This window comes from Dendrobates tinctorius, unplaced genomic scaffold (genome assembly GCF_039654945.1).
Source record: "Dendrobates tinctorius isolate UK_male_01 unplaced genomic scaffold, ASM3965494v1 ptg000062l, whole genome shotgun sequence".
NCBI classification, from domain to species: Eukaryota; Metazoa; Chordata; class Amphibia; order Anura; family Dendrobatidae; genus Dendrobates; species Dendrobates tinctorius.
This window is the reverse complement of record NW_027361730.1, coordinates 19286776-19300292: the sequence shown is the minus strand read 5'-3', so window position 1 is coordinate 19300292 and position 13517 is coordinate 19286776. Positions and strand designations below refer to the sequence as shown.

The 13517-nt window shown below is 50.9% G+C and overlaps 1 protein-coding gene across 1 annotated transcript in view; it reads right to left on the bottom strand.

Annotated features, from left to right (window-relative positions):
* PSTPIP1 (proline-serine-threonine phosphatase interacting protein 1) overlaps positions 1 to 13517 on the bottom strand; it is a 195106-nt gene that overhangs the window by 41272 nt on the left and 140317 nt on the right. The window contains exon 8 of the mRNA XM_073579350.1: positions 5999 to 6044. Coding sequence (XP_073435451.1) covers positions 5999 to 6044 — 46 coding nt within the window. The remainder of the gene's footprint in view (positions 1 to 5998; positions 6045 to 13517) is intronic.

The following is a 13517-nucleotide window of genomic DNA, read 5'->3' as shown; positions in this document are numbered from 1 at the left end:
CAATCCACAAGTGTCCAGTGTCCAAAAGTGTGCGCAGAGATTCAAAATCTCCATTATCCTCTCGTCACTTTGGTCACAGGCAGCTGTGCCATTGAGCGTGTCACATAGCGCTCAGATATCAGTGGGCCTCACACAATCCACAAGTGTCCAGTGTCCAAAAGTGTGCGCAGAGATTCAAAATCTCCATTATCCTCTCGTCACTTTGGTCACAGGCAGCTGTGCCATCGAGCGTGTCACATAGCGCTCAGATATCAGTGGGCCTCACACAATCCACAAGTGTCCAGTGTCCAAAAGTGTGCGCAGAGATTCAAAATCTCCATTATCCTCTCGTCACTTTGGTCACAGGCAGCTGTGCCATCGAGCGTGTCACATAGCGCTCAGATATCAGTGGGCCTCACACAATCCAAAAGTGTCCACTGTCCACAAGTGTGTGCAGAAATTCTAAATCTCCCCTGTCCTATAGACACCTTGTACCTTGTTTTACATTACTATATAGTTTGTTGGATTTTGTCTACATTTCTACCAAAAATGAGGAAGGCTGGTGGAAGAGGCCGTGGAATTGGGCGGGGGTTGGCAGCTGGTAATGATGGTATTGGTGGTGGATCTGATGGTAGTGGCAAGAGCAAAATAGGACCGAATGCAGGAGGTGCTGACCCTGCGTCATCATCTGTCTACATAAGGCCTCGAACGCTTAGTTTTCTAGGAGTTGGCAAACCGCTTTTAAAGGCAGAGCATCAGGAAAAAGTTTTGTCTTACATTGCTGACTCAGCCTCCAGCTCTATCGCCTCCTTTTCTTCAGTTGTAAAAAGTAAAAGCACTGAGTCGTCATTGGAGGCTCATGTTCATGAACCACACCTTTCCTTGTGTCCTTCACCCCAACCAAGATTGAAGGATGACGCAGGCCATACTACTGATTACTCCATGGAGCTGTTTTCACATACCATGCCTGGATTATCAAGTCAAATGGTGAATTACCCAGGCCAAGATGAATCTGACATGGAGTGCACTGATGCACAGCCGCTGATGGATGATTCTGCTGGTACATTCACTCAGAGCACTACATTGTCCTCGCAGTGTACAGAGCCAGATTTTGACCCTGATGAGACTCAGGTGCCCCTTCCCGCACACTATACCACCATACACGGTGACACAGAGAAAGGTGCACATGACATAGGAGAGGAGGTGATGGATGACCCAGTTGTTGACCCAGATTGGCATCCATTGGGGGAAGAGGGTGCTGCTTCCAATAGCTCAGATGATGAGCATCCACAGCAGACATCGACATCGCAACAGCTGTTATCTGGCAGGCCCGGAGCACTCCAAAGACAGGTTCCAAACATCAAAAGAGTTGCTGGACAGCTTGTCCAGAGGGTCAAAAGATCACAACGTGCTAGGCCGCAAAATGTCTGCCAAAGTAGGAAGAGTGCAGTGTGGCACTTTTTTGAACAAAATCCTCATGATCAGGCCAAGGTTATCTGTAAGAAGTGCGCAAAGACCTTTAGCCGAGGGAAAAATCTGAAAAATTTGAATACCAGTTGCATGCTTAGACATTTAACCAGCATGCACTTGCAAGCGTGGACACAACACCAAACCTCAAGTGCCACATGTGCAACTGATCACAACGAAGGTAGTCAGCAACGCTACATTGTTTCCCCCACTGTAAGCCCACCGGTTAGCACAGCAGCAAATGTTGAGGTGTCGTTGCAAGGCCACAGCAGTCAGGGAATCCCACTGTTATATCAACGAAAGACTGATTCTAGGCCATCAGAAAGAACACCAACTCCATCACCATCATCAACCCTCTCTCAGTCCGCCCTGTCCACCGCTACTTCCACCATATGCAGCTCTCAAGTCCAGCTCACCCTCCCAGACACTATGAGTAGGTCAAGAAAGTACTCAGTCTCTCATCCGCGTACACTGGGTTTGAACGCCCACATTGCCAAACTAATCTCGTTTGAGATGATGCCCTTTCGGTTGGTGGAAAGCACAGCTTTCCGCGAACTCATGGCCTATGCAGTACCACGCTATGACCTACCCAGTCGCCACTTCTTCTCTCGCAAAGCCATCCCAGCCCTCCACCATCATGTGAAAGACCGCATTGTCCATGCACTCAAGCAGTCAGTGAGCGGAAAGGTGCACCTCACAACTGATGCATGGTCCAGTCGGCATGGCCAGGGCCGTTACGTGTCCATCACTGCGCACTGGGTTAATGTGGTGGATGCAGGGTCCACAGGGGACAGCGGTGGTGGGACAGTGCTGCCTAGCCCACGGTATAGGAAACAGTTGGCTGTAGGCGTTCGACCCTCCTCCTCCTCCTCCAGAAGCGAAAGCTCGTCCACAGAGCGCAGTCGTACGAGCACTCCATCTGCAGCTGCCACTGTTGCACATGATGTGTCCCCCTATCGAGCAGCTAGTGGAAAGCGTCAGCAGGCTGTGTTGCAGATGATGTGTTTGGGCGACAGACACACCGCCGAGGTGCTGGCCGAGTACTTGAAGCGACAAACTGAGTCATGGCTGGGCAGTGTACATCTTGAGGCAGGCAAGGTAGTTAGTGATAACGGGCGTAATTTTGTGGCAGCCATAGCCCTTTCAAAACTCAGCCACATACCTTGCTTGGCTCACACCTTGAACCTGGTGGTGCAGTGCTTCCTCAAAAATTATCCGGAGTTAACAGCCCTGCTCCAGAAGGTGCGAAGACTGTGCGCGCACATCCGCCGGTCGCCTGTACACTCCGTTCGTATGCAGAAGCTGCAGCGATTGCTCCACCTTCCCAACCACCTCCTCATTATCGACATTGCAACAAGGTGGAACTCCACCCTGCACATGGTGGAGCGGCTGTGCGAGCAGAGGCAGGCCATAATGCATTTGTGGGAGGATACACGGCCAGGCACTTTGAGAGCAGACATGGAGTTGACAGGCGTGCAGTGGTCGAAGCTGAAAGACCTTTGTAAAGTCCTTCAGTGTTTTGAGGAATGCACACGGCTGGTAAGCGCAGACGACGCCATCCTAAGCATGAGCATCCCACTTATGCGTCTGCTCATGCAAACTTTGACGCACCTTAAGGAGCAGGCGTCTGCAGCCAATGTTGATGAGGAGGAGGGAATCCTTGATGACATTCAGCCATTGTCTGCTCAGGGACCTCTCCTGGACGAGGTGGAGGAAGAAGAGGAGGAGGAGGAGGATGATGGGGATGATTACTTAGGGGAGGAGGATGCATCTCGTGGGGAAAGTGAAAATGTTGGCGTGGCAAGGTCTGGTACAGGGTTTGTGCGTGACTGGAGGGATGTGGATTTGCCAGAAAGTGCTCCTCCACCCAGCACTCGCAGTGCATCATTGACACCGGGAACATTGGCCCACATGTCAGATTATGCCTTGCGGATCCTAAAAAGGGACCCCCGCATTGCCAAAATGATGAACGATGACGACTACTGGTTGGCCAGCATCCTGGATCCATGCTATAAAGGCAAATTACAAAACATCATGCCACAGGAGAACCTTGACCTAATATTGGCTAATAAACAAGCAACTCTGGTAAATCGGTTGCATGAGGCATTCCCAGCACACAGCAGCGGTGATGGTTCTCACACGAGCCGTACGGGCCAGGGGCAGCTTGGCAGAGGTGTTCGTGGTGCACACAGCAGAAGTGGCGTTGGAGACAGGGGTTTCATGACAATGTTGTGGACTGATTTTTCAAATACCGCTCACACAACTGGTAATACTGCATCGATGGAAAGTGACAGGAGACAGCAGTTGTCAACTATGGTTACAAACTACTTTTCCTCCCATATCGATGTTCTCCCACACAGGTCATTCCCCTTTGACTATTGGGCCGCTAAACTGGACACCTGGCCTGAATTGGCCCAATATGCCTTACAGGAGCTCGCTTGCCCAGCTGCAAGTGTGCTATCGGAAAGAGTCTTCAGTGCAGCTGGATCAATCCTGACAGAAAAAAGGACCCGTCTGTCAACCCAAAATGTGGATGATCTAACCTTCATTAAAATGAACCACGCATGGGTTTCCAAGGATTTTGTCCCACCTTCCCCTGATGACACATAGGGTGACAGAAAAATGGCTTGCTTTGGTCCACCTCTTCCTGGTACTTCACCTATTTCGCCTTTTGCATCAGCTGAATGTCCAACATCAACATATGCCACTTTCTAAAACTCCCTAACTGTGCTGCCTCCCCCCCCATGGCCGGGGTCACCACCTAGCGCACGACACCGTGCGAGTGCCGTTGCCCTGGACAGGTGGGTAGGCCGACTCTTGGGCGCGGGCACTGGCACAGGGTCCCTCATAGTGCAATCAAGTGTCTCTGACGGTGGTGGTGCACACCCGCCGTCAGACACACCGCTGTACTATGAGGGGCCCAGTGCCAGTACCGACGCCCACGAGTGGGCCCCCCTTGCTTGGGCAGGGCCCCAGCATTTGCAATCTTTACCTCTCCCTGCTCCTCCGCTGTGTAATCTGGGCCGTCAAATCCATACTGTGCCTGACACCGTCTGAGCCTGCCTCCTGAGACATATATTTTGAATGTGTACGCTATCCATACATGTTATCCGGGGATACGGTACCCTTTCTAACCTTTGTGCAATCACGTGCAATCCATACTGGGCCTAACACCGTCTGAGCCTGCCTCCTGAGACATATATTTTGAATGTGTACGCTATCCATACATGTTATCCGGGGATACGGTACCCTTTCTAACCTTTGTGCAATCACGTGCAATCCATACTGGGCCTAAAACCGTCTGAGCCTGCCTCCTGAGACATATATTTTGAATGTGTACGCTATCCATACATGTTATCCGGGGATACGGTACCCTTTCTAACCTTTGTGCAATCACGTGCAATCCATACTGGGCCTAACACCGTCTGAGCCTGCCTCCTGAGACATATATTTTGAATGTGTACGCTATCCATACATGTTATCCGGGGATACGGTACCCTTTCTAACCTTTGTGCAATCACGTGCAATCCATACTGGGCCTAACACCGTCTGAGCCTGCCTCCTGAGACATATATTTTGAATGTGTACGCTATCCATACATGTTATCCAGGGATACGGTACCCTTTCTAACCTTTGTGCAATCACGTGCAATCCATACTGGGCGTGAGAACGGCTGGCGAGCTGTTAAGCAAGCTACAGCACCTGTCCAGACAAGTACAGGGATTCCCTAGCGAGGAGACTTATTTGATTGTTTTCAATGTTGGGACAGCAATTTTTGGGGAGCACTATACTCTGGAGAATGATAGATGGGGCCCACCATACACTGGAACATTCCAAAGGTGGACATCAGACACTGGAGCAGCATTTACAGGGCCCATTATACACTAGAGCATTAGAAATGGGGCCCATTATGTTTGGAGCATTATTTGGGCCCATAAGACAGTGGAGCTTCATCCATGGGGACCAACATATACTGTAGCATTATGTGGAGCTCATCATATACTGTTTCAAACATTATATGGGACCAATGATTCTGTATGGAGAAATAGATGGGCCTCGTCATGAGATGTAAAAAGTGAGGTATTTTTCATTGTACTATACCGCTATTTATCTGCCGTATCGGAGCATGATGAGTTGTGGTATGTGTTAAAGGGGCGCTCTTTCGCCCAGGGCACATGAAAACCTGCAGCCAGCCCTCCCCCCCCCCACAACTTTAGCCAAATAACCCCCATTTTTCAGTGCGTAACTTATATTATGAAGTTAATTAAGGTTGACAAGCTTAAGTAAGAAGAATTGATGCTTTTGGCATTCAAATGGGCACTGTAGGTGTGTTTCCTGTCCTCCTCTCACTGCCGACTTTTATTCCCCATTGACTTACATTGGGTTTCGTGTTTCGGGACGACCCCGACTTTTCCCTATAATCGGACGATCTTGCTCGACCCGACTTTTGGAAAAGTCGGGTTTCACGAAACGAAACGCGACCCTAAAAAACCAAAAGTCGCTCAACTCTAGTAACCACAGCTTCTCGGCAGGCTGCCAGCAATGTACGTACCTGCATCCATAGCTGCTTCTTTACAGTGTTTCACTTTGTTCTGGATCTGAAATATAAAAAGATTCAATGTTCCTTTTTTTGATCGCCTGGAAGTTTTGAGTAATTTTATTTCGGGAGACAATACATAAAAGGGTGGATGGGTGACTTTTTCTTTGTCTAATGATAACAGGACTTGGCTGTCGTGGAACCAGAGCGACATGTACAGTATGTAACCAATGTTCTCTTGCATGCAAATGTGCAACGTCACTAGTACCACCTGTCTATTTGCAGGGCTTCAATATCCCAAGTGAAAAAAATAAAAGACCATTTTGAAGGCGCTGCAGGTGTATATACTTTGCACCCACTGAAAGTAAGAGGCTAAGCTCACTTCAATTGCTCAACAGTTGTCTATTGGCTAAAAAAATTACATGCATGAAACTAATAAAAGTAAAAAAAAAAAAAGCACCTCACGTTAATTTACTCTTCCAAGAAAAATCTGTAGAATTTTGGAACATTTGGGTGACAAGAAATGATACATTTTTTAGGAAATGTAATGAGGAACAAAAGACTGAATGTCTAAAACCCTGAGGTATCGCATGCATACTGTGGTGTGACAGGTGATCGCGTGGTTAATGGGAGATATGTCACATGGAGGGATGCTCCCTGCGATGCAACCCGGAGTATTTTGCCTATAGTGTACATGAGCACTAAAGATGTCATTTAGTGCACTGGGTGCGGACTGTACTCCGTTTTGCCTGAAGATATGTGTGTGTTCAGGACCTGTGGTGAGGTCCTGACCATGTGACCAGCTCATGTGATCCATACCTCACCTATGGGTGTGGTTACAGGGCTATGTAATTGAGGTGTTTAGCACAGGTGAGACTGTGAGGGAGGCTGTCAGAGTGTGGACAGACTTCCATGTGTCCAGGTGGGACACTACAGAAAGTGGCCTGTGTATATTGGCTGTATGTGAGGACGGATAAGCCTCCTCTGTTTGCTGAGGCTCCAGGACTGAGCCTGAAACAATGGACATATATGCTGGTTCTTGCCTGAGCTAAAGGATATTCCATGTGTCCAGGTGGGACACTACAGAAGTGGTCTGTGTTCCAAGGAAGGAGAAGCCTTCCTGTGTCTGCGGCTGCAGATAGAGCGCTGCTCTGGACATTGCCCTGGCCTGTGTGCACAGGACCTGAGGGAACACAGCCCAGCTAAGGACTGTTTATGTGCTGTCTATGGTTTATGGAGTAATAAACCCTGTGAAATTTTAAAGGAACGTGCCTCATGTTTGTCTCCCGGTGCACCTAAGCGAGTCGAATCCTTACAATACCGAACTGACGTAACCTTACTATATACACATATACTGTATATCCTACATGGATTGTAAAGGGGTGAGTATAAACTGGGAACTTTATGTGTCAGACTGTTGTGACCCAGGGTTAAACCCCACCGTAACCATAATAAATCAAACTCAGAAAACCAAATGATGGGTGAAGGTCGGTCCCAGCTTTATTGAATGCTTTGTAAAACACCCATTTTGAAGGCACATAACTTCTCTTACAACGCATTCGCCACCAAATGCCCTGCTCTGTATTCGCAGGCAAGTCAGCCGGCAAGCCATAACTTCGTGCCATTCCTTCTTTCAACGCCACGGAGGATCCTGTTTTTTAAACAGGAAAAAACGCATCAATGTGCACAAAAAGTGCAGAATTCATTTAAAGTGAATGGGATGCTTGTTGTATGGGTTTTTGAAGCGTTTTGACCAGGACAAACGCTTCAAAAATGCGAAAAAAATGCTAACGTAGGCACACAGCCTTAATGAAACTATTTTGTTTCCTTTTCACTTTTTACTCTTAGGCCTCATTCACACATTCAGTATTTGGCCAGTATTTTACATCAGTATTTGTAAGCCAAAACCAGGAGAGGAACAATCAGAGGAAAAGTATAATAGAAACAGGTCACCACTTCTGTATTTATCACCCACTCCTGATTTTGACTTACTAATACTGATGTAAAATACTGAACAGTGAACATGGCCCTTAGGCTACGGTTCCCAACTTCCCACAATGAACTTTTGGTGAGTGTTTGATGTTGCAGATTTTCCCCACCCATTAGGCCTCATTCACACTTTCAGTATTTGGTCAGTATTTTACCTCAGCATTTGTAAGCCAAAACCAGGAGTGGGTGATAAATACAGAAATGGTGTCGTGTTTGTTATACTTTTCCTCTAAGGCTGGGGTCACACTTGTGAGTGTGATGCGAGAAACTCGTGCATCAATACCCAGCAATGCCGCCGGCACTCGCTACCAGAGTGGGCGGCTGCATATATGCAGCTGAGCGCTCAGGTCCCGAGTGCTGGTGGTAGTGCCGGGTATTGATGCGCGAGTTTATCGCATTGCAGTTGCAAGTGTGACCCCGGCCTAAGGCTCATGATCAGGCATAGCAGCATTGTGGACGCAGTGTATTTGTGCTGCGCCCAAAATGCTACGTTCTACATTACAAGTGTAGGAGGACGAGTCCCCACTGTGTGTCCGGGCCGGAACCAGGAGAGGAGCAAGGAAACTAGAGGGCACCTCGAGAGCAAGAGTGAGAACCAGAGCCAGAGACAAGAGAGGAGAGCAGCGACTGGAGAGACTGAAGGGAGACTCACCGCGGACAGAAGGGAGACGGCACCGAGCCGTCCAGCACAGGAACACCGACCGTCCGTCCGTGCTCCTAGCGGCAGCCACTGCCCGACTCCAATCTGTAGTTGCGGCCTGTCCGCTGCCGCCCGCGGCCGCCACCGCCCGATTCCAGCCCGCGTGTCATGATCCATGCTGGATCATGACAGATACAGTAACAGCACTAGTTAATTTTTTTTTTTTGCACTGTGGTGGTTTCAGTTCTAGTTTTGCCCCCGGTGGCCGTTAGGGTCATTGTACTTGATGTTTTGTTTGCTTTGCCTTTTGCCCCCGGTGGTCAATGGGGTTATAGCAGTTTTTGGCCCCTGATCATTTGACCATTCCCTTTTCCTATATAGGGTCACATGGTCTATGAGCAGGTGTTGGTGATAGCATCTTTTTCGGATTCCAACCACAGTGAAGGGAGCAGCTGGCTGAGGTGTGAAGCCACTGCAGAAACCTGGTGAAGTTAGCAGCTGGCTTGAAGGTTGGAGCCACTGCTGAAACTGGTTTTGAACTCTGGCTGCCTGGTGTCCGCAGCAGAGTGAGATGGTGAAGGTGGCAGCTGGCTCTGAGGTGTCGAGCCACTGCGAAAAGTTAATCCGGTGCTTCACTTTGATGCCTGGTGCTGCAGCAGAGCAAGATAAGTCTTTTTGGTGTTTCCCCTGTTTGTATTTTTCCCTGGTGTGTATTAGTACAGCGGTGGAGCCAGTGCCTGCACCACCCAGTTCACTAGCAAGGGATAGGTGTAGGGTGTGCTAGGGTGACAGATATCCTGATCGGCGCCCAGTGCGGAACCGGCCTAGGGATCATTAGGAGTGGAGGGACACTTACTCAGGGGAGTGCAGGAGGTCTCCATGTCCCCGTTCCCTATCGTAGGGCCCACCATTGTAACTGTTGCCCCTTTCCCCTGTATCTTGTTGTTTCAGTTACCGGCCTGCGGGTCGTGTCACACAGGACAGTTACACGTGCCGTGTCTTGCTGTTTTAGTTACCGGCCTGCGGGTCGTGTCACACAGGACGGGTCCAGGTGACACCGCTGCTGCGGACTGTCCGCTGCCACCCACGGTCGCCACCACCTCACGCCAGCCCGCGGCTGCGGCCTGCCCGCTGCAGCCCGCCACTGCTCCACTCTAGCCCGCAGCTGCGGCCTGTCCGCTGCCACCCGCGGCTGCCGCTGCCTCATCCCAGCCCGTGGCTGCGGCCTGTCCGCTGCTGCCCGTGGCCCCCGCATCTCGGCTCCGGCCTGTTCACTGCCACCTGCAACCGCCGCTACCCGTCCCCATCTTGTGGCTGGGGCCTCCATTGTCCGGTCCCCGGACAACGCCGGACCGCCTCTGCCAGGAGGCACAGCGCAGAGGAACTCTCCAAGGGCCTGCTGTGCCCCCACTTCACCTGGGCGTAGGAATGTCGAAGCGTCGCTGATCAGCATTCTGCCAGACGTCAGAGAGGATAAGTGACACGTTGTAGTTAACATTCAGGACCCGTAGTCTGCCATATCGCGGCCCTATAGTGACCGGTCTTTGCCGGGTTAGTCGTGTTTGTGTTACCAGTGTATTCTTGTTGTGATCTCTGCAAGGATAACTGCTGTTAGCTTGTTTTGGTTGCTCGAGATAGCCACTATAGGCATCTACATATATATATATATATATATATATATATATATATAAAAGTCACATCGTAAAGTTCATCCTGTCTCCCGTCTCGTCACTGCATCCCGCATACCTGCGATGACTACATTTGGCGTAGTCGGCAGGATGCAGTCTCCGAGCGCGAGCGGAGATGCTGTGGACCAGGAGGGCAACGCTGGGCCCCAGTCCAGTCTATCCTTGGGGGCCATGCTGAGTAATCTACCCAGATTCTCCGGCAGCAATACTATGCTGTGGAGCTGGACGGAGCGGATGCAAGGGCTATTTAGGATGCATCCGCTGACCCCTCACCTAGAGGCAGAAGTGGCCCTAATGGTGTTGGATGGGGAGGCCTGGGACTCCATAATGTTGAGGCCCTCGGGACAGCGAAACACCTTCTTCAGGGTGTTAGATTTTAGAGGAGACCCATGGGGACCCGACTGATGTGGGAGAACTGAGAACCCGGATGTTTAGTCGCATGCAGAAAGAGGGGAAACTGTGACGCAATATTTGAATGTTTTGCAGGAATTGTTTGTAGCCATTGAGAGGAAGGATGGGTTCGGCATGGGGACCGTGGACGTGACGTTACGTGACCTTTTAGTGACCGGGCTACGAGACACCCTGATGAAACAGGCTCTGCGAGAGTGGGTGCGAGTGGACCAGCATCTGACCTTTTCGGAGATAGAAAATGAGGTACGTGCTCGGAAACAGGAGCAAGGGGTGACAGTCCCTGTGGGGATGGCCCAGAGTATCGAGGCATCCGTAAGCGCCTTCGGTGAATCCCACTGGGTACAAGAGATGAGGCAAGAGCTACGAAGTATTAAAGGCGAATTGGCCGAAGTGAGAAAAGGGGCCAAGGTAACAAGAAGTCAGCTAGGGCCAGGTGGGGAAAGCACGAACCACCGCGGCCCTCACCAAAGTCGGTTCCCATGACCACTCGCCTGTTACGATTGTGGAGGATTGGGACACTCCACCTGAGAGTGCCCACATTGCAGGAGGAACCTGCCCCACCAGCCATTACCACCAGAGGACCTTGGGCTGGGGGGACGCAGCTCGGAGCCAGAACCCACCACGCGGGGTGGTGGAAGTCACGAAGATCTGGTTGCGAAGTGTCCACTAATTTGGGCAGAGTTCGAAGGCCGTGCGGTACGGTGCCTGGTGGATACGGGGTCGCAAGTGACGACCATGCCAGAGACTTATTTTCGGCAGCATTTTCCCGAAGCAGTGAGACCCCAGTGGGGGTCCATGATAAAGTTGGTAACCGCCAACCAGCTACCAGTCCCTGTCGTCGGAGTAGTCTGGATGCAGGTTTCGTTATGCGGCAAGCCACTCGGCCGCCGAGGAGTAATACTGACCTAAGGAGCCGCAACCGACAAACATCCGGTTACCCTGGCTATGAACATATTGCAAGAGTTCGGCAGCCTACTCCTCAATGAGCCCACACAAGAAACTCTGAGCCAGTGGGGCTCCCGCACACCCCAAGGACAGGTCTTCCAACAGTTGGTGCGGGGAGCACGAGTCCTACAGGACTGCCAGGAGGGCGAGGTGCTGGGGAAAGTGATCGCGCCGGCGGCCCCTCCACTCGTGCTGCCGGCAGGGCAGACTGTTTGTCCCTATTGTACCGTCTATTGCCCGTTCTGGTTTTCTGATCTATTGCTACGTCCTGACTATCCATTCTCTCTAACCCTTTGGTACTGTCGTGTTATCTTGTGCTTTGACCCTGGCTTGATCTGGTTTCTGTCTCTGTCTATGCCCCTTGGTAACACTGTCCTGTAGTTTCCCTTCTAGGAGTTTTCCTCAGCTCCTAGCTCTCTGGAGTTTAGACCACGCCCTCAGCAGTCACATGCTTCAGGTCCTGTGAGCCTGGAGCATGCATCGTCACCACTGCTGCCCCACTTCACAGGTATCTTTGTGCACAGTTTTGTGCTCAGGACACGCGCACTGGCTCAGTGAGCAGGTGCACTGCGGTGTTCCTGACATATACCAGGAGGTAAAAACACTACTGGGCCAAATGCTGCAAAAAGGAGTTATCCGAGAAAGCCAGAGTCCCTGGGCGGCCCCCATTCTGTTGGTCTGCAAGAAGGATGGCACCTTGCAGTTCTGTGTGGATTATTGAACGCCTGTACCATCAAAGACTTGTACCCGCTGCCTCGGATAGAGGAGTCCCTATCCACCCTGGGGAAGGCAACATACTTCTCAACCCAAGATCTGGCCAGCGGGTACTGGCAGATGCCAATGTCAGAGGAAGACTGCACCAAGACCGCGTTCATCTTACCCATGGGACTGTTTGAATTTAACCGCATGCCTTTCAGGCTGACCGCCCCTGAGACCTTCCAACGGCTGATGGAGCGGTGTCTGGGAGATCTCAACTTCGAAGCCACGTGTCACGTGGGGCTTAGTCCCACTAAGGCTGTAATACCCGGGGGCCCTGTGATGTCCCTATAACTAGGGGAAACCCTGTCTGACCCTCAACCCAGGGTTTTTGCTGATGGTGCAAATGCCTGAGCCTCCAACCTTTCCTTGTCTCCTGCTCAGCCCTGCACTTAACCCTCCACCCAGTGAGGAGACACACCACCAAAGCCCCCACACAAATAAAGACAGACAGGGAGAACTTAAACTGCACTGCGCCGCACACACACAGGAATATACAGTAATGTGAACAGGGCACAACTAAACACAAATATGGGAAGGAGAAAGGATAACAACGGATCATACGACACCAGATACGAATCTCTCTCTCTGCAACACCTCCACTCCAGACAGGAACCACTTGGTATGAAACACAAGCTATAATCGGCGACGCCCATAGGCCAGCATGACTATTTAAAGACCGTGGGCGTGACTAACCAACCTGGTCTCCAGCAGGATTAACCCCCGAGAGCCTGAAGATCAGGCCGGCGCCACTGAGGCTATAGTGGCTGGAGGTGGAACTACCTCTGCCTGCCGGACGCTGTGGTGTGAACAGCGTCCGACATGACACCACATTGATATACATGGACAACATCATTATCTATGCCACCACGTTTGAGGACCACCTGCTGCGGTAGGGGCAGGTGCTTGGGTGGCTACAAAAATACGGGTTGAAGGTGGAACCACAGAAATGCCACCTGTTCCATACACAGATCGAATACCTGGGGCATACCGTCTCCGCCGAAGGCATTAGACCGTCCATGGAGAAAGTCGCCACCATCCAAGGGTGGCCTACTCCCGAGACGGTATAAGACGTACAAGCCTTTCTGGGGTTGGCCGGATATTA